The sequence below is a fragment of the Sturnus vulgaris genome, chromosome 8 (assembly GCF_052056855.1).
Source record: "Sturnus vulgaris isolate bStuVul1 chromosome 8, bStuVul1.hap1, whole genome shotgun sequence".
NCBI lineage: Eukaryota > Metazoa > Chordata > Aves > Passeriformes > Sturnidae > Sturnus > Sturnus vulgaris.
Window position 1 is genome coordinate 28,378,575 of NC_142250.1, and position 26,977 is coordinate 28,405,551.

Sequence of the window (26,977 nt, forward strand, 5' to 3'; positions counted from 1 at the left end):
ATTGACAAGGTGTTTGATTGCTGCAGAATTTGTCCTTCCATTCTCAGTTGGTGTAATATCTCTCTCTTCCTCTCCTTTTGTCTGTTATTCTCCTTAGTCCCCACCTGCTCCAGGCTGAAGATTCCTAACCATCAGCCTTCTCAGCAAGGTCTTTCCTCCAGGGCTTCCCATTCCGGGGCACTGTATTCCAGGTCTGTCTCAGACATGGTTTTACAAGCCTTTAGCTTTCATCCTTCTGGGAAGGGCACACATTTGATCACATTGGGTGCTCTGTACAGGCAAACTCCTATATCTGGGAACTTTGGTCAGGAGTCTGGTGTTCTTGGTTTGGCATTGTCTGTCCCTTGATGCAGATGCTATGGCTTGATCAGCTACTCACATCTGCAAACCCAGCTAGACACTGTGGTGCCTTTGCTGTGTTTGCAGTGTTCATTACCAGTGATTTGGGCAGCGAGTTTGATACTGGAAGCATTTATTTTCAAACTCTACAGCAGTGTATTCTGAGTGAGGGGGATTGCTTCCTGTGTTCCCCATCTCCATGTTTGATTTGCTATGTTGTTAAGTTTGTCAGTGTCTCCAGACTTAACTGTTGCAAATATAAAAGCCCTGATACTAATGGCTTTGTGGCTGACAGGTGCTCATTTTCCCTATTATTTGAGATTATTCCTTCTGAATCTCACTGTTATCTCTGTTATTGACATGCACTATAATTTTCAAAATTGTCCACTATTAGGTCTCTGACTCTGTTTTTTTCCCTTCTTGTCTGTGAACAGCAGTCTTATGTTCAGTTAAATTTTGGTTTAACCCATTCAACAATTACAGAGAGTTTGTTTCAAGCAGTAGCAAGAGAATATTAGTAAAACAAAATGCTCTTCTCCTTTTTGAATATGTGATTTAACTTGGACTCAGTATTGCAGAGCTGATGATGTTTTAATGTGTACCCCTTTAATGTAGAAAAACCCCTAGAAATGTATTTTAAAATATTAAAGCAATTTTTCAAGGTCTACTGCTTGAAAATATTTCACTTCAGAACACTCCACTGGTTCTGCTAAGCAGCTGTTTGATTTGGTACCAAACATTAGCTGTAATATTTAAATGACTCCTCTTCTGGCTTTGATTTGGGTTTTCTTAATTTGAAAAGATTGCAGTGACATTTATATAAGGGACTTTGTTTGTTGTAAAAGATTAAAGTTAATTTATACTTATTATCTGTCATTAATCCTCACAGTGAAAAATTTTATTTAATGGGTATGTGTTTCAGTGTATCTCTGCTCAGGATGAGTCATAGCTTGCATTTAAACAAGAAACGAGAATTCTTCTTATCTGCTGCAATACGTAACTAAAATGATACTTTTTAGTCCTTTAACACGCCTACCAAAAAAACTGATGTGTAAACAACACTTCATGGTCTGCTTAAAGAAAACAAGATAAAGTGTGACTGGAAGGTGAACTTTGCAAGTATAACATATTCTCAAAAAGGATAACAAATGAAATTCAGGCTAAAGGTAAATGTGTGTTACACAGATAGTGTTGTTAGCTGTTGTCTGTGAGCATTTCAGACACATGCCAATGTTAGGAGGATGTGGTCAGTGTGGTATTAAGGGAAGACACACAGCTCTGAGGTGACTTCCTGCTGCTCTCTGAAGTGGCAGTTCTGGTAGACCAACACAGTGGTGGTGTCTGTCAGAAAAGTTATGTCTCCTGACAGAGCAATAAAGAGTTTTGTAATGCTATTGATCTGATTTAAAAAATAAAAAATAGAAATAAAAAAATCCACCAGCATTTTTCTGTATATCATACTTTGCTGTATTAGGTTTTGATGATGATGGCTTTGTAATACAGCAGAAGGATGGAAAACAAAGCTGAGTGATTGGGTAGAGAATGAGTTATGAGAGCGTATTTTTCTTATGGTAACAATAATTCAGTTCAAACAAAAGATAGATCCAAGGAGGCAAAGAGACCTAGGGATCACTGAAAATAGAATTTTCTGAAGATCTTGCAGAATTTGTGAATGTGCAAAAGTACACAATTTAGAAAGACAAAGGAAAAAGTCTAAAGGAGACAAACTTCGAAGACAAGTTGCTAGAATTTTGTTTTGTGTAAAAGCACAGAGCAAAGTGGCGTAACATCCTTTCTCTCCGATATCTTTTGAGAGGATCAGAAGCAAAGAGGACAAACACGTAGAAAGGATCAAGTACTGTGGTTTTTAGCCTGACTCTTTACCAGAATCTCCCATCTTCAGTGGTTCCTCACCCATTCTTTCTTTGACGTGAGAGACTGTTTATTGCAAAGTGGCTCTCCAAGGCGGTTTCTCACCCAGAGCTGACTGTTGTGCTCGGGTGCCTATCTGAGGTAGTGGATAAGATAAAGAAAAAACCCTACTGGATGTCGAGGTGAGAACCATGACCTGGGTCAGCTTGCACTGAAACATGGGGGCCTTCTGAGGCTCTGCAGCATTTGCACCATTTGGCTCTGTTTCTTTAGAACAAGGGCTTTGAGTGTGTCTTAGGAGAAGCATTTAAGGTAGGGGTTTTAAATAGTGCAGGCAAGCTGTCTAGGCTGGGAAAGATAGAGGGAAGGGAAATGAAAGTATGGTGAATCCTTGCTACTCTGAATAGACCAGGGTGATTGTGCTTTTGTAGTGCTATATATATACTTGCCAAGGCAATCTGATCAGTGTTTGTCTTGAACCAACTAATCAATGTGGTGTTGAGTTCAATGCTATTTATCAGGAGAGCTGAAACAAGAAACTAATCCAGTAAATTTCATTTGTTCTCTGGAGTGGCCTTTGTTTTCATGCTAACTTCATGTAGCAAACGTTGACAGTACGTATTGTTTCCCTCATTAATAAAACTTGGACTCTGTGATGTTCCTTGCAGCAGTCAAACCGTGTCCAACACAGCTGAGCATGCATCTTTCTTTGACACATCCAAAGGTCAGAGCATGCACTGATCCAAGTTGCTCCTTGTGGGAACTGTAGCTAAACTCTCCTGTCTCCAAGGCCGGTGGAACAAGAGCTGGAGGTAGTTAGCTGTCTTCAGCTCTGTTGTTCAGATGACAGATGCTGTTTTCAGCTGGGACTAACAATTTTCAACAGAGCTGCAGCATGTTTCTGTTTGAGGAGATCTGGATAACTTATTACAGTGCTGTTCCTGTTTTTGCTTAACCTGGAGAGGCTGAAGCTAGTGGTTTTTGGAGTAAGGCTGTCTTGAGAGCTGTTCTTTCTGGATACATTCAGGCTCAGCCAGTGTTATTTGGTGTCAGTCTGCCTTTTGCTATTTCTTTCCATCGCTCTGAGAACTCACCAGTCACTGATGTAACGCTGGGGAAGGCTGACTACACTTGCTCATGCAAAATGCCTCTTTGGGCAGAAGCAGCATTTTGATTCAGTTACAACTGAAAGTCTGCAAAGGCTTTGTTTCACACTGGCTAGGTTGCTGAACATTCTGAACTCTGAGTACCGCTGCTGCAAAGGGACAGTTAGTTTCCATGCCAAGATTTGAAGGAAACAAAATGATCCACATTTTATTGCAAGTCCTTTAGTACTGCTCATATTGGAATTTCAAGTTTCAATATGATTTATTTTTTTATTCAAAGCGATGCAGTGAAGAATGTATGCATGCCTATCATCCTTTCTGCTCCCAGATCTCTGCACCTCCCTTAGGAATCCAATAGCTGTTGAAGAAAGAAGAGGAAAAAGAACAATAGTGCTATTTTAGATAGACTGTCACAAAGAAAAATATTTTTGTTTCAACAGTGTTGCACAATAAAATCACTGTTATATGCCATTTTTCAGAAACAGATATTTATCACAAAGCTCTTCTTAACTAAGACATGTTTGGGGCATTTTCTGATGTATTTTTCTCCCATGGTGTAGAAAGAACTGTCAGCACAATCTGCTTGGCCTTGTCATAATGGTCTGATGCTGAGAATCCTTTCATCGTCCTGCCTCCCAGAAGAGAGACTTGAGAGGAAACCCCCATCTTTGAAAGAAACATTCTCTGCAGTCAGGTCTCTGCACCAAATCAGAGCTCACCAGGCTGATTTGGAGTGCCTCATTGCCAGCTGTGGTTCCTGAATCTCTTCCCAAACTTGCATCCTCAGATTTCTACTTGGGTGCATTGCCATAGTTTTCTTTCACCCTTTCATAGGTTTCTTTCTGAACCCTCTCCAGTTCTGTATGTTTATGGCTGCCTAGAAGAATTTTAAAGGCTGGGCAAATGTCCTCTGTAATCAGTGAGTTTGGACCTCTGGCCCCAGGTAGGAAGTCAGGCATTCAGCCTTTCCTGGCTCCATTTTCAGTTGTGTCATGGCTCTGTACTTACCATCTCTCTCCTAAATGCATCTCTGGAGACTTTGCAGGCTTGCTTTTTTTTTTTTTTTTCCCAGGGTGCTCTTTGTGGTGCTGAGAGCCCACAATCCTGATGCAACAACTTTTCTTGTTCAAGTGACTAATATTGCTTTTGGGCCTGAAAGCATTGCTAGCTAAAAGCCAACTGGGAATTTCTGCTGTAGGGAAGATGAGGTAATAGGAATATAATTTTGAAACAGATCACCTGTTAACAACACATTTCAGGACCTTGTACTCTTGAGGCAGAAGTTGGAGTTGTATGTGTTGATCTACATCTGGTACATGTAATAATGTAGCCCGTGCAGACTTGTAGTAACGAAAGGAGGTGGGATAGGCAATGAGGGAAACATGCTCTTGTTCTCTTTTCTGTATGTGGCCCATCTTTACCAAAGTACGACAGCTTTGATAATCTCTAACCTTATATTCCAAGGGAAGATGGGAAGAGTGAGATGCCCTCAGGTGTCTCCTGGTGTGACCTCTGCCAGGTGAGAAGCAGAAACATGCATAGAGCTGGAGCCTGGATGAAGAAAAGGAGCAGGGACAAGTTTGCATTGACCCAGTCCTTTGCTTCATTGATCCACATCTCCAGCCGGTTGTTTGCCCTTTCTCTCCTTCACACAAGTTTCCCCTATCCCACCTTCCTTCAAAACTTCATGCTCACTCCTTGTGTCCCTCTCAGTGTCCTTCTGTCCCCTCAGTGTTGGCCAGGGCCAGGAGGTGCTGCATGACACCTTCCCCCATAAAGAAAGAGAAGAGAGACACAAAGTGTAGGCACATTTGCTGCTTTGGGAGGCAGCTGTATGGTCTAACTCCTAGTTTTGGGTACTGGGATGGTAAATGCAAGTGTGTGTCTGGGAAAGAAGGGCTTCATCTTGCAATTGCTGTGGTTCTTGCCTGGCTGCAAATGCTGCTGGTCACCCTGAGTAGTTTGCATAACTGTGGGCAAAGAGACCTCAGAGGTTTCCTCCCGAACAGTGCATGAGAAAATCATAAAACAATTCAATAGGCAATGTGCAACCAAGGGTCAGGAATTCTCCTCACATGAAACAAGCAGATAACATGGACAGGGCTATGTCAGGGCCATGGCAGAACACGGCAGTAGATGGTATAATCTACCAGTGCTCCTTCTGTCCTTGGGAGTTTGAATTTGTGTGGAAATACTGATCATCTCTCACTAGTGCTCTTTGTGGTTGTTCCATACAGTGCCTGTGCAAAAGTGGAGTACCCTGTTTTTCAGAAGTGAAACAGACTTGAGTCTGTTACATGCAGGTTGAATCTCAGATAAAGATTTTGGGTTTGTCTGAGTCTGGAGGATTGCAGAGGAAGCCTTGCATGAGTCAGGTTTTCAGCCTAGTGTTCCATTAAGAAAGCCTAGGGTCTGTCTTTTGAAGCTGTACTTTATGGGTACACTGCTGCCTGAGCATCACTTCCCATTAGCTGTGTAATAAGATTTTCTGTCCCTCTTGCCTGTTAATTATTTACCTTTGAGAGTACATTCATAAAGCAACATGACTTATTTAGAGAAAAATGTAAAGCTTTTGCAAAGCATGGATGCTTTTTTTCTCTCTTTTTTTTTTTTTCTCTGCCTGGGAGTTGACTACTTATAAGGCTCAGGGTGAAGAACAGATTGCTGTGAATGGGAGATTTTGCAAATGAGCATGTTCAGCTCACAAAAGGTGAGGCAGGAAAGGGGATGTAGCAGTTACAGAGTGATCTTGTAACTGTCTGTACAAGGGTTTCCGCACAGGAGGGGCTGAGGGAAAGAAGGATTGGTACAGAAAAGCTTATTCATGAAGCCACCAGTGGAAACAGGACATGAGTTTGAAATGAAGCATTACTTTTTTAGAAGCAGACTCTGTGCAAGGTATCAGTGGGTTCACACATGGTCCAGACTGATAGTTCCTATGCTAAGGGTGTGGTTTTTTTATCATGGTGGGTAGTAAACAGCTGCACAAAATTTAGTCATGCTTACAAAGTCAAGTGCAGGCTGCTATCTCCGAGTTGTCTGGCTGCTGAGCCAGGGTGGAATATGTAAAAGCATCTGAATCATTTAGAAGCACAACTCTTAATGGCTTTTGGGTGAATACTTGCTCCTTCACTTGGACAGTTGTTGCTCCTCTCTAGTTGTCTCTACTGTAGTGCTGTAGTTGTGCAGAGTCATTTGGGGAGCAGTGCCAAGGATTCCTTACTGTCCAGGACAGTGAATAATGCAAAAACAAAAGGAGGGCATTTGATAGACACTGCTCTTCTCGTGATTAAGTGGGTGTGTTTGTAGTAAAAGGGCAAGGACCCTTCCATGTGGGTGAAGGCCACAAAGCCATACAACCATCAGGAGGGATATGTGGAAAGGTAGTTGATGCCAGACTTAATTTTGCTGCTTACTTGTCTTCGGGAAGATCTCCCTGTGAGCATCCCAGGAAAGAAAAGGAGCAGAACAGGAAGGTTCAGAGGTGAGATCAGCCCCGAGCCACTTGTAGCTGTCACTAGCCTTGAAGAAGTGCCTGGTCAGCCAAGAGTGTTTCAAGACCTGACAACAGGAAGCTGCCATGTGCTACTGCAATGTGTTCCTCTCTCTCTCACAACTAGATTGTGCAGCAGGGATTGCTTTGGCTCTCCCAGAAAGTTCTGGGCAATGTGTCCTCTACATTTTCCTCTCAGGAGAGAATTTACAGTACTACTTAAAGACACAACCTGCTGAACCGTTGGGTAATTCATTCTAATTCCACATGGTAAAAGCCCAGCCCTTAGATGGGAATTGTTCTGCTCCTTCTGGAAACTCAATGAAATTGTTCAAATGAGTCATTCTAAAAGGAGGAGCAGTGCAGCAGGTTTATTGTAGAAATCAGAGGCTGAAACAGAGGTTGCTTTGTATCTCTCGTGTCATTTATTTCCACATATTTGGCCTTGTTCCCTGGAGTGGGTTGAGTTGTGGGTTGCCCAGTCAGGTTTTGCCCAGCTGTGTGGGAATCTTCCACACAGCTTGGAAAACGCCATTCATTAGCTACACTCTGGTAATGTCGGGAGGCCAAGTGTGGGGCGAGTGCACGTTTGCCCAGATGCACGGTTACGTGCAGGCACACACAAAGAGCTTGCAGTTAAAACCTACGTGCCCTTCTCTTTTTAACAGGGGAAGACAGCCCCAGCTGTGTATACAGCTTGATGTTTCCCTTTGATCTGTGTTTGTTTCCAGTGTTTCTCATCCAGTGGATCCTGGCGCTCCTCAGAGCTGTCTGCCCTTTTCCAAGTTTGCAGCTGTGTAACTGTGAAGCTTGCTGGGGTGCAGCCTGTTTCAGCAGTTTGGGTGGGGGGTTCCTCTTCCCTGCAATCCCTCCTGTTGTTTGCTTTGCTCCTGGTCTTTCCTTGCCAATGTGCACGGCAGGGAGCTGTCTCACTCTGCTAATGGAAACAGTGCCTTGCAGATGCCTCAAGATCCTCCCTTTGACTTTGCCTGCCTGCTCCCTCACACATGGCATTAATGCCCTTTGCCAGCTGCAACTGCCACTCTGGAGCAGATCTTCTACTCTGTCACCCAGGTCAAACCTCAGAGAGGTATCTGGAGACTCAGCACACTGCAGCTGGCTCAGGCCCTGTACCTAAAAGAGAGCAAGAAACTGTGTTGTTTAGATTTCTGCAGTTTCTGAAGTTTTCTGTCAGGGATGGGGCTAAGAGGGGCCTGCAGAGCTCATTTGGTCCCCTCATCCCAAGGCAGGATAAGCTCCATCTAAAGCTTTTCTGGCAGGTGCCAATCTAGCATGGCCTTAAAAGCATTAGACAGCAGGATTGCATAGGGAAACAGTGCAGCCTATTGCCCTGATTAACTGTGGTTACTGCCAGAAAGCTTTGTCTAACGTCCAACTAAGAAGAAAATTATTTCAGCATTGTTCAAAGGAGGAAAAAAAGCTGTCCAAAGCTGAGTGCCTCTATGAGTGTGAAGAGTCCCAAATGCTGAATATAGCCATCAACTTTCATAGCAAGAATCGCTCTGTTAGACCCTCGAAGTGTGCTGAGGAGTTCTGGCTGAGATAGGCAAATGTGGGGAACAAAAACCATTGATCTTTTCTTTTTCCAATGCATGCCTTTCCTACTTCACCTAACCCCAAGAGCAGCCTCAATGCCAAAAAACCTGGGAAACTAGATAGGAATACTTCATCTCCCATGGATATTCTATGTAGTATGACCCTCTTAGGAAATGTGCAGAGCCTGTTCTCTGTGTTGTGACCTCTTTTAAACTTTTCTTGGCTTGGAAAAGCAGCTTACAGGCTTGGTGTTCACTGAAAAAAGCACATATGGGGATACATTTCAGTGAAGGGATTGCAAAAGGAGAGGAGAAGTGAAATCTTATATCTAGTGTCATATACTTCAGGAAAACAAGTGAAGGCTCTCTGGAGTAATGAGTGTCTTTTTGGAGTTTCTTTGAGTTGTGTGTTGTGGTGATCTCTGCGAAGAATACATGTGGTGGGGAAAGAGTGGAATTGGAAGGGGTTTGTACTGTGTGTTGGGCACACTGGAAGTGTTCAGCAGCAGTCAGAGTGGAAAGCTGTGGTAAACAAGCAGGGGACTCCCATAAACCCTCCAGGCTGGCTCCAGGTCTGTGCAGACAGCACTGGCTTGTTCTTTCCCTCAGCCATCCAGGGAAAGCAAATTGCATGAGGTTCTTGAAGGATTTTTTATTCTTTAATTTCAAAGGAGCTTTATTTATTTTATTTTTTATTGTTCTGTTATTTAAAGTGAAAAATGTGATTAATTTTGCCAACTCTTGTAATCTTCCCTGCAATTCTGGTTGTGGTCAGGGCGTCCCAGCACCCAGAGTTAAGTGTTTCCTATGCCCCACATAAAACCAATGAGCCAGTGTAACCTTTGTATTTAAAAAACAGGAAGAAGAGGAAGAATCCTATGTAGGTGTTTATTTTTTAAAATAGTGTGATGTCTGAGCTACTGTGGTGTATATTTTTATGGGGCCTAAACCATAATGGGATTAGCAGTAGGATATCAGAAACTAAAGAATTTATAGAAGTAAAAAGTTTTATGACCTCTTGATTGCAGTGTCAACAATACACCCTTCATCTTGTCTTCCTGATTATGACTAAACTTTGACATTCCATCTTGAGAATTTCTTGGGGCAGAGGTAAGAGAAGACCTCAGATAGATTTTTGCTGTGTATGTGGAATAGTGAGGAGTTACTGATCCATTTTGGGAAATGTGGCCGTGTTGTACTCTGAGCCTTATTAACTATCAGAGAAAGCTGGATGAATTGGCTTCCCAGAGAATCCTAGTCCCTTGGCTCTTCCCACACCATTGTCATTGCTGAGCTACATGAGCACCTGAAAACCAAGAGTAGCTATAGCTGTGTAGTATTCCATGCAGGAATTAAGATTAGCTCCATTTTGTGGATGAGTGGTGCATACTTCAGTTCCTGAAGGATTTACCTGGGGTCATGCAAGCTGGCTGGGGACAGTCTGATTCTCATTTAAAGGTCTTGCCTGCTGCATTACCCTTTCCTGCTTGTGGAAATGTCGTCTTCAGTTTGCTACTTCACCCTTCCTGAAAGTGCCTGCAAGCTCTGCCAGCTCCTGGCTCGCACAGCACTAGGAAAGTCAAAAAGTTCATCCTTCTGATTTGCAGTTTGTCTCTCATGCTAAGGAAACCCACCACAGGCTCTCTCTAGGTAATTGTGTTTAGAGAAAATTTTTGTTGTTGTTGTTTTTAGCTATGATTTTTAGCAGTACTGTTTTTTGAAACCAATAAGGAGTTGTCCCAGGATGGGGTGCAATATAGAAAATAAAATATCTGATGGTGAAGCAGTAGTGAACCTTGCCTAAATTCATGAGGCCCTGAAAGTGACATAAGCACTACAAAAGAGCCAGGAAGGAGGGTATGACTGATTATGAAGTGGTGCTGCTGCAGGTATTTCTGTAAGATCATGTGGTTATTTTCTTACTATTGCTCTGATAGCAGAGCAAATGGAAACCAGTTCCCACCAAACCAGAGGAGTAGGTGTTCCAGATCGTCTCTCTTTGTCTTTGTCTTTTAAAATATTTTTTCTTTCCAAAACAAGCCATGAATCTTTCAGTGTCTGGTTTGTTCCAAGTGGGGTCCTAACCCTTTTCCTGCAGGGTCAGCAAGCATAAAGCATCTAATGCTCCTGCAATTGTTAGTTTTCTCAACTACAGCTGTTCTTGGTTTGGGGGAATCAAATTTGTATCCATTTGTGGCATTGAAGACCCAAACAGGGGTCATAATGATCTTCTCCAGCTGATCAAAAGTTCACTAGGTAGAGTATCCTGTGCTTAATATAAAGATTTTTGAGCCCTATTGAAAGCACTAGAAGTTTTGTAGTTGAGCTGAAAGAAATGGAGCAATTCTCATGTGTTACAAATACATTTTGTCTTGCTTCCAGCTCAGGGAAGTTGTTTCTAAGTAGCCAGCTCTTTCTTTGAGGTTTGAGCTGTCTTGCATCTCTTGGCCTTCACACACTCCTACAGGAGAGAAAGAAAATATTAATAAGGTGCCCAGCTAAAGGGAAAGGGCAAGGCAGGTGGTTTGTGTTGTTCTTTCCCCCTGAAGTTTATATTGTTTTAATTTTCTAGGCGATAAACTCGGCTCCTCTTTGGAAGAACTGTATAGAGAAAGTTGGTATTAGCACATCACACCAGCTAAGAGGCAAGGTGTGTTTTCAGACTTACTGGTGCCTCCTTTCCAAAACTCTTTTTTTTTTCCTGGTACCTCTGTATGTGTGAGATCAGGACATGGCTCACACTCACATGCTGTTAGTGTGCTGAGAGCTATGCCCTGTTCAGGCTCCCCTCCTGAGTAACATGTATAAGTAACTTGAGTTAAAACCATTTGTCATTTAATGCTAGCTAACTCCTAGCCTCTTGAAATACAGTATTGCTGTTTTTTCTGTGCAAAAATTCAGTAGGAAAAATATTGCTAGGATTTCTTAAGTTCTCCTTCCTACTGCTTTTTTTTCCAAACATACATCTAAAAATGACCTTGGCTGGTAATTCATTTTCCCTGGGAAGTTTGAGGTTAAATTTAAAATAATTTTACAAGGTGAAATTACATGCACTGCTTCCCTTGTTCCAGATGTATGCCCTCTATACCTGAAAGGTACAGTAGATATTTGATGACTCCTTAAATATTTCTGACAGTGTGAAGAGATATTAGATGAATAGCACATGCTTTCCTTCTGGCATAAAAGATTTTGTGTAAACAAGTATGTCAAATGGTCACATTCTTAGAATATATTTTCATTAGGAATTTTCTTCCATGAGATAAGCTTCAGAAAATAGAGTATGTGGTAGAAAAATTTGTAGTAGCAATAACTTACCCATGTAATTAAAAAAATTATGTTAATGACAAAAATAACTTCTAGTACCAGATCAGAATCTGTTCTTGATATTGACAAATTTCCCACTCATGATTTTAAGAACTGGAAATAGGTTTTGCCAAATAACAAGTTAATAGCGTCCTTTACTCTTTCAGTGATGTACAAATGTCTGTCTTACAAAGCAAATGCTTGCTTCTTTCAGCTGGTTAATGAAAGTACAAGTTTGAAACCTGACTTTATTTGGAAGGCACCAAAGTCCAAGGTCTCTTTCATTAGTATTGCAGAGAAACAGAGGCTTTGAGGTACTGTGTGTGCTTTTACTGCTATCAAACCCTGTGGACCAGGGGTGGCTTTTCCACTGTAGGCAGGAGACCAGTCCCTGGCCACTCTCCAGCTGCCTGCTGGGAAGCTGTCTGCTACCTTGGGTTCTGCCAGGCTCAAGTGCAGGCATGGGTCTTCAAGGGTCTCTGCAGATCCTTGCTAATTCATCTGTTTTCTGCTGTGCACTATCTTTTGATTTCTTCTGGAGAGGCTGGAAGGATGTGATGGCAGTAGATCTGAGCTGGACAGCTTTCCCATTGCCTGGCAGTTGTAGAGGCCATTGAGGATTATGGAGTGAAAGCATCCCTGCTTCTCAGTGTCTGACTGCAGAAGCCTTGCAGGAGCCCAAAATACCTCTTCATTTCAAAGGCATGGTGCTTAGCCAGGAAACCTCCAAACAGAATGATCAGGAATAGCTGGAGAGTTTGGAAAATCTTGGCTATCTTTGCTGGTGACCTAATTCTAGCAGTAAAGCTGAAAATCCGTGGGTTGCAGTAAAGCAGGTTAGTGCCTCCTCTGCAAGGAGGCAGGTTTCTGATGAATGGCACAGCTGCTTTGCAGGCATGTTGGCAGCATGCAGGAGGACACTGCACTGACTTGGCAGCTGTGAGCACACTGTGCATCCCTAGAAGGATAATTACAATGGTATTAGTGAGAACCAGGGCACAGGACACCGCTGGCTATTTAAAGAGCAGGGTTTTTTTTTAACCACCTTTTAACAAAGATGAGTTTTTATTAGACTAGGCTTTATAATTAACCAGCCTGGATTGCTTGTTGATGTTTATGGCTTACTTTACATGTTCCCTGATAGTCAAATGCAGGATTGTAACCATATCTTATGGCCAGGGCCGGAAATTGCAATACCTGCACACTTGGCAGCACATTGAAAAGTTGTTGGCAAATGATCTTGTGCAGGAGGTGGCCATACCAGTGGCACCTGGGCTGTGTTTTTCAGTCAGAAGGAGAACGTGATGTAGAGCATTTGTGACCTGCAGTGGCTATTGGGTTTAGCATGTTGTTGTGAGCACAGCTCAGCCTAAAAGGAGTTTAGCTGGCAAAATCGTGTTTTGTGCTACAGTAAAATATATTGAATTATATTCACCAGGGATTAAAATACTTTCTGGCTAATGTCCAAGATCGATAATAGGAGATCATCAATGTATAAATTCAGGGGGAAATCTGCTCCAGAGCATCTGTTGCTATTTGACATCTCTTAATAACTGTCCAAATTTCTTGCAAAGAATGTCATAGAGGAGCTGGGAGTAGGGAAGTGAAAGTGGCACTGAGGTCGGTGTTAGGTCTGTATGAAAATGAAGGAGTGAGAGAAAATGCCAGGCATTGATTGATTCCATTCCTCTGCTGGGCAGATGGCCATCTTTACTGTTCTCGTCACCTTCTCATTGTGAAGCCCAGGTTATTGCATTTGATTTTTTTCCACTGAGTTGAAGCAGCCCTGTCTCATTGGTGCCTCTGAAGATCAAAGGGGTTATGAAAGGATGAGCAGTCATGTTACTGAGCAACTGTGAGTTCATTCTGGAGGAGGCACCTTCCAAAATGGCCTAATTTTTATTACTGTGAGCATCAGTATTCAAGTTTTTGACATTACCTTTTCTAGTTTTGGAAGTGGTGAGATTATAGGTAGTCTCTTTTTTTAGAAATTGTTTCATTTTTTAAAATGAAGCTTCCATCTTCTAGCCCTATAGTTCAAAGAAGAAAACCTCAAGATGGGCAACAAATAGAACCCAAAGGCCCAGAAGTGATGCTGTAAATAAAATTAGTCCTGGATATATACTTCAGCTTCAGAATCCTAGTGTTGCTTTAGTATAATTATTTGGGATCTACTTGATTTACAAATTTTGAGTGCAGTCAGAGGAACCTGTTTCAATGTCTGTGCATTTGGCAACTGTATACTTGTTCCAAAGAGTTTCCAATCCAGGAGACAGACAGAGAAGAGGAGAGAAACAAAGCCTAGACAGGCTGAAGGATGGCAGCTGGTGATAGCAGAGCAGAGCAAACAGTGCTGTCAGAGAAGAGAGTGAAAAGGAAGGTAATAGAGACTCAGTGTGCAATGAGAGCAGTCCTACTCCCTGAAGTGCTCTGAGGTGAGGGTGAGACTCCCAGGTTTTCAGAAGTGTCCTGTTCACAGCTGTGTCTGCAGTGCTGTGGCTTTGAATCCTGGGAAGTGGATGCTCTCTCATGTGTCCATGTAACTCAAAGCATATGTAGGCCAACCTCTGCACCCTCTGAACAGTGTGATTCACACTTAACATCTGCACAATGTGAACAGACTGATCAGCCACTGGGAGATACAGCTAAAACTGTCAGTTACTCCATACTGCAGCCCAGGAGACACCTGCAGGGAATCCAAACTTTCAACCAGATCCCCCATATTTCACCAAAGGATTGAAGGCTGCCTGATTTTCTCTCCCTCCATCTCTCTTTGAAAATCTTGAAGTAATTGATTTGCCTTCAAAATCATAATATAACTTGGAGAGCCCTCTCAAAAGTATTCAGTTTCATACCCAGAAGGATCCCAGGAGAAGCAGAGATTTTGACAGCTGTGATGCAGCAAGAGGTAGAAAGAGCATTTCTTTCTCCAGACTGCAGTAGTTGGAATGTTGGCATGGACCAGTGGTGGCAACACATCACTTGGCAAAAAGTTTGTTGGTCTTGCAGCTTCTGTTTGCCAAGAGCCTGAAGCTCTTCCAAAGTTGACATCAGTGATGAGTCTTCCCGTCTAGAAGAGTTGGGGGTAGAAGTAATTTCTGTGTAAGGGGCACTTAGCCACGTGCTCACACTGCAGTGCAAGGCCACGCAGGGCTGAGGGACAGTCAGAGTTTGTAGCATGGAGGCTTTCAAAGTGTACAGTGGAGAGTGTGGGTTCTTTGCATTTTCAGGTAAAACCCTTGCTTTATGCTTACCTTAAGGCTTGCAGCTTCTGTTGCAGATGGGGAGAAGAGTTTGCATGCCCCAAAACTGGCCATTTTTCCTGAGTATTCCAGTTGCTTGGTAAGATGCTACCTTTCCCAGGGAAAAACAGGGTACCTGGGTTGGGTTTTGTCACTGAGGTGGCCTTTGGACAAAACGCTGCAGTTCTGGAGTACATCAGTACATTGCTGTTTGTATTTTGTTTCCACTTATGGGCTTGACTCATGACTCTGCTTTCTTATACACTGTGCCACCCCTTATCTGCCTGGTACGTGGCGTGTCACCAAGCAGAGGTGCATTGATTTGTGTGATTTTTGAAAAACTGCATTACCTTGGGGTTGGGTCGTTTTTATTATTTCTATTATTGTTCTTACCATTGTTAGATCACAGATCTCATCAGTTGCAGTTTGTTTTTCCTTTGCACTTGATTTGAGAATACAGGTGGGTGCATGTTCATTTCTAACTTTTGCAGACAGACCTGACATGGTTAAGATGAGGCTGAAAACGTTGCTTGTAGAGCTTTCTTGTTCCTTAAAATTCCTGTTTATAGGATGTTGTCAGGTCTTTTTATTGTCGGTCTTAAATTTTCATTTCTTTGTTTATTTTAAATGGTGAATCTTTACATCTAAAAATTCAAATATATGAAGGATTTTTTTTTCAATTAATTTTCATGGCACATTTTATTAGTATTTGGAATGCAAAAACTCCTACATGCCAGGGAGCCATCGGTAGAAATTGACTGGAAACAGGGTCAGATGAGCAAATATCCTCTTCCAACTGGGAGCAAACGCACGGAAACAATCCTAAGGAGAGACCTGATTTAAAATCCAAAAGCAAGGCTTGTTGTGAGTGATTTCACAGCTCAGGTGGAGAATATTAACTTTCAGCTTTGCGTTTGTGAGGCAGATTTCCTTCTGAAACATGTGTGTGCTCTGTGGAGCCAGGGTGAGCGGGTGTGAGCGTGTTTATTGCAGGCTGGCCGGGCGCCACCGCAGCGTTCTTGCGTGGCCACAGGGCTCGCAGCAGTTGCATAACGCGCTGCAGCACCGACAGCAGGGGCTCCTGCCTCCTCCAGGTGCTTGGAAAAGCCTCTTTCCTCACTGGAGACAAGTGCTCAGTAAAGCAGGGAGCAGATACCTCGCTGAGAGGGCTGGGCTGGGGGTCAGGGACAAGAGTAAGGAAAAAACATCAAGTCGTATGACGGCTCTTGGAGATAAGCAGCCTTTGACCTGTGAATTGCTTTTAGAAGGAAACCGTATTTTCCCTGCCCTGTGGTTTTTGCATGTGCTTCTCATTACTTTTATCTCAAAATCATTCTCGTACAGTGAATTATTGATGTGGGGTCACATGTGTTTCTCCAGGAATTGCTTTCTTTAACCAGTGATCCCTTCTGAATTTTTTAGGCAATCTGTTAGGCTCTGAAATCCAAACAAAGTTGGTGGTTTCTAATTTCAGGGTTAAATTAAATTCAACTTTGAAAAGGCTTAGAGGGAAGAGGAGACATATGATAATGTCCTTTTCCATGTTAGGATCCTCCTTCTTCTGGTTCTTTTGGTTTGGTTCTATTTTTTTAACATCTCACAGAGATCAAGTGTCTGATTTAGCCTCAATGGAACTTGAGCATATTCCTAATGTTGAGCACATGCTTAAATCCACTGTTGAATTCAAGCCTTATAGACCTGGAGGCATAAGTACAAAAATATCTGGGAAATGCTTTTCTTTTCCCTCAGATGCTCCCTTCTTTCAACATACAAAATTAAGAATTCAGCATTTTGAACTGCCGCTGGAGGCGAGTTGGTCATTTCCTGCTGGAAGGGATGCTTGATCTTTTAAAGATGGGGGGAAAGTTTGTGTGTGTATGTGTGTCTGTGTGTGTGTGTGTGTGTGTGTGTGTGTTTTGCAGATGTTCAGGCCTTGATTCAGCAAAGTCTCTCAGCAGTGTCTGACAAGGGGATAGTGCTGAGTCTGGTAAACCTGCTGCTCCAGAGCTGAGTGTGTACACTTTTCCCTGACTCCTCAGCAGAGAAAGTTTCTTTTCTCAGTTTCCATCGCTTCTGCCCATGCTGGAAGTTGGCAAGAACTTTGCACAAATCCCAAACCACTTCTGGCAAAGAGGCTGCTGTCTCTGTAGCAATGTTAGCATTCAGGGATGGCTCGTGTCTGCACATTGACCAGAGGAGGATGGAGCAGGTGGTGGGGATCCCCTCCTTGTCAGGGGGTGCACAGGGGCTTGGCTGAGCCCACCAGGGCCCAGGGAGGGAAACTGCCAGTGGCCTTACAGCCCTGGGCTGGCCCTTGCAGGGACCCCATCGGGCATTGTTAGGGGGGTAGGTTTCCAGCCCCTGTGTAGCCACCCTGTGACCAGCAGACACAAGGCTTGGAGCTGCCAGCACAGGTCCCTCAGCTCTCCGGGGACTTTCCAGGCAGGGAGGAAGCTGGTGGCTTTGTGCCCAGCTTGCTATGGTGCAGAGTGTTGTGCTAGGTTGATTCCTACCGAAATTCCTCAAAAATATATTCAGAGATGTGAGGAAATGAAACAAACTTTTTTTTTGCACCCACACCTTTTTCTGCAGTGCAGTTTTGATTTGGGCAATAGAGAGCCCAGTTCCTGCAGTGGGATTTGCATGTGTGTTGTACACTGAAACAGCTGAAGCTGTGAGCAAAAAGCACGCATAAATAAAGGCTTCCTCCCTGTGCTTTATATAATCAGAGTGGGTGATGTCATTGGAAGCTGGAGAGGAGAGCAGGCTGTGAAATTACAGCCCTCTGCAGCCAGGCAGAGCCAAGTGCAAGGGGGGACTGCGCAGAGCAAGAGCCGGGCTCCCCTCTGATACAGGCTCAGGACAGAGGACCTTGGAGGGGAGCTGAGGGGTAGAAATAGATAATCCAGATACAGTCAGATAATCCAAATACAGTCAGAAGCTCTTGCACAGGCACAAAGGGGAAGCAGGGAGAATAGCAGGTGCCCAGTGAGCAGCAGTGGGGCTGCCATTTCAAGGGCTAGCACTCTCTTCCTCTGCATGCAGCCGTCTACAGCTTGTGGATCTACTGGCAGGGCTATGGGGCTGCTGGGCTTTCTCATCCTTCCTCTGTTTCAATCTCCTGGCCCATTGCAGCTCCTGGCAGAGAAGAGAGGGCATCCTTGCCCTGCTTGCCCTCTGCATCCCAGAGGAATTTGCTTCTAGTCTCCTCCTGGCCCCACACAGAGGAGGAAGCACAAGCAACAGAGAGTCTCTGTCCTAGCCAGAGTAGCCAGGTGAAACAAGATAAAGGGTGATCCTCAGCTCTTCAGGACAGGGCTTGTGTTTGCCTCTGGATTTCTGAAACCTCTGAGGTGTTTTGCTCCTTTTTTGGCCATCCTGATGTTCCCCAATATAGGAATCTCAAACAGGAATTTTTCCTCTCATCAGGCTGAGCAGGAAGAGGGGACCAGGCTGATCCCTTGGGAAAGTGGAGAGCCCCCTTCTTTCAAATCCTTCACATATTTCTCTTTAAACACATCAAGTACCTACAATGTGCTCAGGATGCTGCTGCAAGAGCCTGATTTTTTTCCCACTTTGGCAGGAGAAAGGGCTCCAGCTTCTCCCATCTCCCCTGCAGCTAACCTGCAAAAGCTTTGGCCTCTGCTGAAACTGGAATTCTCCTTCTGTCATCCTCTGTCTTCCTCAAGATCAAGAGAGCGAGAGGCAGCCCTTTGCACCAAGCCTGCCTTGTTTCTCTGTTACATAACAATATGGGCTTTTAGACTTGTTTTTCTAGATATTGGCAGATGTGTCAAATATTGGCATAATCCAGTGATTTACATGGAAAGCCGTCTGGCTCTGTCTGGAGGCTGCACAATATTTTCATTGAAAACAAGAGCCTGCAGCATTGTCAAAGCCACGTTGCAAGAGTCCAGGTAAACAAGGGGAAAAGACACATCACGGCCTGACCTGTGGAATTACAGCTGCCCAGGGGCAGCTCCAGGGCTTGATAAGAAAGATTAATGGCTTTGAGATTGCTTTCTCTCTGAAATGGTCTTTTAGCTAAGTCTTCTGTGATGGTTTTCAAAGAATCACAAAATCATTTAGGTTGGAAAAGACTTTCAAGACCACAGAGTTCAACCTTTGACCGATCACCACTTTGTCAGCTAGACCATAGCCCTCTGTGCCACATCCAGTCCTGTGAGCAATGACTCCATCTCCTCCCAGGGCTCTGGAGTTTTATTTCTGTTGCACCCATCAGTGTGTTAGACCTGTAGTGTGTGCTCTGTGGTTTAAGAACCCATCATGGTCCACTGGGGCTCTTGGAAGTTAAGAGAGGTCAAGGACTGTGACTGAGTCAGATTTTAAAAATAAAAAGGTAAGGAAGGTATTGAACACTGCAGATTGGTAACAGCTGGGGAAGTTGTTCAGTTTGATCTCTCTGAAGGAAAGCAACGTTTTCACATGCCAGGACAGTTTGCAGGCTTGGATGCTCCTTTCTATCCCAGTATGGCTCAGGTTGGAGTGCAAAACAGGGGGAAAATTCAGCAGCAGCACAGAAGTAATGGCTTTGGTCAAACCTCTTCCAAACCTGCATTAGCTCAGCCAACAACACCTGCCCCCACAGTGTGCTTGCAGCCTGAGCCATGCTATGTGCCATTGTGAGCTTATCAGCTCGTACCACACTTGTGTCCCAGGCAGGTGGCCCCTCCTGATGCCTGGTGTGCTGGCACAGGCCATCACCCCTGCTGCAGGCCACAGCCCTTGGCCAGCAGCCAGCAGAGCCATGGGCAGGAGTGGCTTCTCTGAAAATGTTCTGCATGAGCCTGGGACAAGCAGTAACCTTCACTCCACCATGATCCTGGGGCACAACAAGAAGGTTTTCAAGTGTCTGGGATTTTATTACATGGCTTGCCCTTTGCCTGTAGCTTTCTGGTGCTTAACAGGGTTCATCTTGTTCAGTCTGCACATAACCCAGCTTTTGACGTGGCAGATCAGTGCCACCCCTTTGACTGCTGTCTCAGCAATCCAGCCAGTGCTTGCTCCTGTCTGAAGCTGATCTCTGGTTCCAGGAATTGCAGTTCCTGGTGCAGCACCTTCCCAGTTCCTGGTAAAACACGGTGCTAAGAATCAGCCCAAAGTTCAGGCTGTAGATATATTGTCCATTTCTCTCTGCATTTGGAGTGGACTGTGGTATCTTTGCCTCTGGTTAGATGTTGATTCCCCAAACTTTTTTTCCTGTTACACAAATAATTCACAAATTTTCACCATGGGCTGGGAGCTGCCTCCAGGTCTGTGGTACCTGCCTGTAGCAGATGCTATGTAGCAGTCTGCTGTTAGGTAGAGCCCCCAGATTTGAGCTCTGCTGAAGTTGTGTTTTTAACTTGGGCTGATCCATAGGTGAAGTGTGTGGCTGGAGCTGGTGCTTGATGGCTGTGCTCTGACAGCTCTGACTCAGTGACTTGACTGTGTGGCCATTCAGGAAGTCTGTGGCATATCCAAAAATAGGTTTCAAACCCCACAAGATCCTGCTCCTCTTCATTTCTGTGAGAGAAGTCAGTGTCCAGTCTCCCAAGGGATGACACGAACTGTAGTACCAGTGTGAACCAGCAGTCATTTTCATTGCTTACCCTTTCGGTCATCATGGGACACGGGGCATACACGTGTAGTGGATGCACACTCCTGACCAAGTTCTGTGTTGAAAACTGGCTTCCAGGTAGAAAAAAAAAACCACCGTGTCCACCGTATGGGTTTAATGACAGTGGGGTTTGCCCTAGAGCAAGCTGAGAAGTAAGATGAGATTGATGTGATTACTGTTCTTTCAGTTTGATTTTTGGATTACGATTTCCCTTTCCCCTGTATTTGTTAATGTTTAATGGAAAACACGTTTTCTTCAAGGCTCTTGCTGGTCAAATACAGCCCTGTGACTGTTATTGAGACAGAATGATGAACCCTTCGTAAGGAGATTTATGGTAGAAACTGTGAGGATCTCACAGCTACAGCACGGCCAGTGAACACTCCCTGTGCTGACAGTTCATCAGCAAAACCCCTGACCCTTCCACCCTTAATCATCCTTGCTTGTCACTGACATAATTGCCTGATTACAGACTCCTCTCCCCCACCCCTTTCAAACTGGGTGCAATAGTGCATTTGAAAAACAAATGGAAATGAACTGTCCATGCTCTTTTTTTTCTTTCTTTTTTTTTTTCTTCCCCTTCATTGAGATGGATCAGGCTAAGATTCAGTTTCTTTGTGCATGAGCAGGGGCTGGGATAGGCTTTCAAGAGTCTTTTGCACTGGTGTTTCTTGCATGTGAATAGTAAAGCTGATGTCATTGTGTTATTGATTGGGATGACAACTTTGGACATAAATCATTAATGTCTGGGAAAGAGAGAGGGAGGGGGAAAAGGCAACCCACACTCGATAGTTTTCCATAAATCTGCTGTTCATCCCTGTATACATGATCCAGAAGAGAGAAAGTGGGAACAGTTTTCCTCTGCAGCCTGAGGACGATGTGTGTTGCCACTGCTGCCTGAACCATTTATCCTAGAACGTGTTGCCATATTCTGCAGAAAATGGATCATATCACCAGCAGTGCTGTTGTGCTGGAGCCTGTCTTTGTAGATGTGAGCCAAGGTCAGAAGTCTGCCCGGGGGAAGGTCTTGGGTTCTCTCATTCCCACAGACCTTGCACCCCTAGCAGCATTTCAGACCTGGGCCCAGGGAGGAGTAAGAGTGCAGTTCTTGGGAGCTGTTATCCCTCTCACTCCTTTAATTGCCACCAGGGATTGTTTCAGTGTTCTGAATTGACCATTTTTTTTCATTGATGATCTTAATTTCATGAAAAAAGAAAGTGTTCAGGTCAGTTCATAGCAAATGTCCCTGAGCTAGCACTGAACAAGCATGCAGGGGGTAGCAGTCATTCAAAACTGCTTTCATGAAAGTTCTTCTCAGCAAAACAGACAGCAAATAGCTCAGAGAGAATGGAAATCCATGAGATTCTTGTACCATTTTCCTATGTGCTTTGCCCCTGCACAAAGTTCATCCAGATGAGTCAGGTTATCAGTTCAGACGGCAAGAAAATAAACAGTGTCTGTCAAAGGTTAGCAATAATGCAAGTGTTGGTGAGCAGCTGATGTTTGAAGTGTAAATAGTTTAGCGGCAGTCTGTGCCGGTACCTAGGGGAATCTTGTGATGCATGGAAACAGGGAAACCTGAAAACTGCCTCGTGGGGGGCAGAAGTGAAAGAAATGACATTCCCATGCAGAAAGCATAGCTCTGATCCTCTGATGTGTTCTCCCCTTGCAGCCGAGCTCACCTCCGCCTGTGTCTAGAACGCTTAAAAGTTCTGATACCGCTCGGACCAGACTGCACCCGGCACACCACGCTTGGGCTGCTCAACAAAGCCAAAGCACATATCAAGGTAAGAGCTGCCTTTCCCTGCTGGGATGTGCAATACAATTGCTCATCCTTGCTGCCTAGAGCTAACTCTGTTGAAGGAAACGTGACACTGTTAAGAAATAAATAAATAAATAAAAAGAGCAAGCAAGCCTTGCCCCCTTGGTTAGCCATTTATCGTTGCCACAAGCCACATTGTTAGAAAACTCCATCATAAACTCCTTAACTACAAAAATGATGGATTTGAAGAGCAAGGATATTGTCCTGTATTGTGATCGTTTCCTGACAGCTGTATCTCTTTAAAGAAAAACACAGCTACTGTTGAGTGACTGCGTTTTGATGGGAAATGCAGCTTTTTTTCTGGTGTGCTACTGAGTTTCCACTGCCAAAGCATTAGCACAAACCATAAGAGTGTGAGACAGGTTTGGCTTGCTGGAGCTCCATGTGTGAACCTTCCAGCTAGCCCAGTGCTCTTCTTGCTCCACTTTTGGCAAAGTGAGACATGAGAAGAAAATGCAGCATTGTCAGTATCTGGGAGAGGCTGAAATACTTCGTTGCAGGTCAGGATATAGAGAAGGAGGATCGGTGATGAGGGAGGAAAAGTGCTGCCAGAGGGACAGAGTTAGCCTGAAATGACTCCTCCTTATGCAATGTGCTTGTTGTAGGAAACAAAGAACAGTGCCCTGGTAGATTTCCCAGCTGTGATCAAAGAAATCTGTAGTAGGTTATGTAAATCACTCACTGAATAGAAAACTGTTTCTGAGAAATCCTTCTAAAGCATGCAGTAAGGAGCACAGAGCTCCCAGGGCACGTTTTTATGTTGGAGCAGCTTGTAACAAGCCCTGGAGCTTGGCCCGGGAGTTTGAGGCCCCTGCGTGGGCAGAGGCGGTAATGCAGGTGTGGGAGCCCGTGTGGAGTGACCCACAAACTGCTGCAATTCACAGCGTTTCCCCTGGAGAGGCTCAGTCCTCAGAGACTCTTTGTACTAATGGGTATGATTTATCAGGACCTGAGAGGTGGAAAGATGCGGGAAGAAGGCATTGTGCTTGGAGACTGCGAGGCAGCTTGGTTCAGGGCACTTGCAGCTTGAATCCTTCTGGGACTGGGAAGGTCTAAGCAAGGCAGGTGGCAGGGAAGGAGAAAAGGATAAAAATTATTGAGTTATATTTGATCATGCCAGAAACTTGAAGAGGCTGAGAGGAGAAGCCAACACCAGCTTGAGAACCTGGAACGAGAACAAAGATTCCTAAAGAGAAGACTGGAACAACTACAGGGTCCTCAGGAGATAGAGCGAATACGAATGGACAGCATTGGATCTACCATTTCCTCGGATCACTCGGACTCGGAGCGAGGTGGGTGGTGCTGAACCTGCATAAAATTGCCTGGACTCTGAAGTGAGAGAATGAGATTCATCCATGTCTTATCTCTCAGCTTCCCCTTCTCATGGCCTTTGATGTTTAGGTTGCTGATTCTGCTCACACACAGGCACATATACACACATACATATGGAGAGTTTAGTATTTTGCATGAGTTCTAAGTCTGGAAGAATTGTTGCTGTCAACTTGATCTGATTTCTGTGGCTTTGAAGGTGATGCTAAAGTTGAGATGCTCACTGTGATTTTTGGTCTGCTGAATCTCTTGGCAACACAAAGAGGAAAATGTAAGAAGATATTATTAATGAGACTGGAACCCATGTTTCACACACCTACCCCACCGCTCTCTTACCAAACTTCCCATAGAGTTCATCTCCTCAGTCAAAACTGGTTAGAGATATCTGAATGGCTAATTGAATTAAGACAACTTTCTTTTTAAAAATATCCCTGCACCTGTGGAGAGAACATTGAGCACAATAGATGGTTTGGTATTTACTGATAAACCAAAAGGTGCTGCATAGTTTGGACGTGAGTCTGTAGTTTAAAACAAAAATTCTTTGGAAAATTCCTGAACAATATGGGAACCAAGATACCGTTAATTAAATCTTTGCTTTTTAAATCTTTCTTAAAAACAAGATGTCTTTCAAAATCCATTGAGCATGTGTGAGAGTGACCCAGATTCCCATGGTAATGCATTGTATTTGTGTGTGGTCCTGGCTTTGGCAATACAGTGTCAAGCAACTAGCATGTTTAAGGTTAATTCATGCTCCATTTTCTCTCTTACACTCAATTTTATCTGTTTCTTCTTTTTTTTTAACACTGGGGTATTAGTGATCCAAAGAAAGAGGTAGTAGGACAAGCTCAGTGTGTGGGGTGGCTTAGCTATGCTGATGCTGTGGCTGGCATGTGGAGGAGTGAAACCCCTTTGCCAAATCCCTACAAAGAACTCCAAGCTCGTATTAGTCTTTTCATAAATAATGACCACAGCCCATCCCATTCCAGAGGGAACACTGAAAGTCTTCCTGCCAGATGTCCTCTTTATTCCCTGTGTTGGGGCAGTCCCAGGAGCTGACTGGCATGAAGGGGGCAGTTGGGTGTGTAGTGCTAACCTGTGTGTATTTCTCTCATTTCCTTTCTAGAAGAGATTGAAGTGGACGTTGAAAGCACAGAGTTCTCCCATGGAGAAGTGGACAATATCAGCACAACCAGCATCAGTGACATTGATGATCACAGCAGCTTGCAGAGTATTGGGAGTGATGAGGGTTACTCCAGCGCCAGTGTCAAGCTTTCGTTTGCTTCCTAGAACCAAGTGAGACAACAGTGCAGGGTGAATGATTTCACTGGGGTGATCAAACTGGGTCCTAGATGCCAGTATCCTCTTTCAGAATTGACATGTTGACAGCTAGGCCTGGAGAGACCTGTATATAAAGCTTTTTGGGTAAAGGAAGCCTCCCCAGAAACCCATACTTGTTCATTTGGTCATGTTACCAATCCCAATTTCTGCTGGCAAAAAGTTAGGCCAAACATTAGTCCCTTTGCAGTCAATGAAATCCGTTTGTTTCTGTGGGACCTGGATCTAGACTTTAGTGATGAAATACTTTGTTTTGAATTTATTTGAAATTGTTTGAAAGAGGATACTAGAGACTCATCCCTCTCTTTCTGTCATGAAATCTGAGAAATGTCAAAATTTCTTACACTGCATTCAGATTGAACAACCTAATTTAGGCCCTTCTGAAGAGCTTTTGTGGTCCTAAAAGGACTGTATCCTACAGTTTATCACAATCTAATGTTGTCATAATGTACTAGGAAATCTAAGAAGGCTTACGTAGCCTAGGAATAACAGTGACAATAATGATTAAGGTCTCATTCTGTGCCCAGAGGGAGAGGGGCAGCGATGTTCAGGGGAGAACACCATTCAACTCAGCTTTCTGTTGGACATCATTTAAAGAGTGAGTACCTCTGAAGCGTGGCTGAGGCGAGAGGTACCCACCTGTAATGTACCAGCACAGGGTGGGCTGTGCCGCCCGGGGCTGTGCCAGCGCCAGCAGGTCCTCAGTAGATGTGTGCCCCTCGGGAGATGTGTGTGTGCCCCTCGCAGGCACACGGCCAGCTGAGGGCAGAACGAAACCAGCACTCCAGAGCTGACACACCAGACAGTCACGCCCAGATACTGAGCCACTATGACCTTTTTATTTGAAGCGATTTTTTGATAAAACATTTGTAAATGTGTTGGGAGGGAAAACACCCCAAGTCTGATGCATCTTTTTAGAGCTTGTCCATATGAAACCTTAGATGTCTTTTATATGAATTTATGCCATGAAAAGATCTCTGTTTTGATGAAGCACTTGACCCAATGAATTGCAAAGATCCTTTTTTTGCCATGCACACAATGGATGAAGGCTGTGCTAAGCTGGAAGAGGCCAGGTTTGTTGGGGGTTTCTTCAGTTTTCTTTTTAGAATCATTCCCTTTGCTGACTTTTGAAGTTCCAGTCCAGTAGTTAACCTAGTTAAGCTCAGCACGTCTCTCATGTTAATGTAACGTTTTGACTGCACGTCCTGTTCCCAAGGGCCTTGCCATCTTATCTGTGCAGGTGCTGTTAAGAGCTGTTATAGCGAATGTTTTCTAATTTTCTCCAAGACAAGCATTCTAACCTGCACTTTGAGGGCTTTGCTTTTTTATTTTTGTCTTTTTAATGGCCAGGATTATTTTGTTTTCCAAGTTTTAAAAACCTTAATAGAGTCTTCACCTATGGCATTGTTTGAAACTTTGTATATCCTTAAGTAATTTAATTACCCTTCATTACTAAGAAAAAAAGGAAAAAATGCTTTATAAAATTCATAACTTATTGCTGATTTGAATGGGTTGTTAATTTCAGTCCTTTAGATTTTATTTTATTGTTTTAGATAGGGTTGGGTAAAAAGAGGTAAAATAAAGTGAAAAATTAAAGACAACCATATTTAGCAGTGCAGTGGAATTGTGTTTAAATGTTAGCATATGGTCCCCATTAAAGTAGCACTTTAACGCCATTAAACATTTCTGTATCTGAAATGAGTTGTGTTCTTCCATCTTGGTCATTCCTGTCACTTCAGCCAACTGCTGTTCTTCTTGTGCCCCTTGGGCCCATGGTGACATCCTGAGTGAGTCTCATGTAGACTTTTGCACTGTGATAAGTTGCCCGTGTTTGAATACTCTGATGTTTCCCCCACTCTCCAAAATGTGTCATTCCCTGTAAGAGGCACAACACACGTGCTTGAGTAGAGAAATAACCTTTCCATGGCTGTAATGAATGATTTCTCTTCAGTCTGGGGTTTTT

General features: G+C 43.8%; 1 protein-coding gene across 4 annotated transcripts in view; it reads left to right on the forward strand.

The window, feature by feature from the left end:
• The window catches only part of MXI1 (MAX interactor 1, dimerization protein), a 55,670-nt gene extending 28,958 nt beyond the window's left edge, over nt 1-26,712 (forward strand). For 2 of the 4 annotated variants that reach the window (XM_088169323.1, XM_088169324.1), the window contains exons 4-6: nt 22,201-22,315; nt 23,471-23,642; nt 24,806-26,712. In XM_088169323.1, the coding sequence (XP_088025449.1) occupies nt 22,201-22,315; nt 23,471-23,642; nt 24,806-24,966 (448 nt within the window). In that variant the 3' untranslated portion in view covers nt 24,967-26,712. Of the gene's footprint in view, nt 1-22,200; nt 22,316-23,470; nt 23,643-24,802 lie in introns of all 4 variants that reach the window. The other 2 variants (XM_014872471.2, XM_014872472.2) reach the window with 1 other exon arrangement.
• The last annotated feature ends 265 nt before the right edge of the window (nt 26,713-26,977 follow it).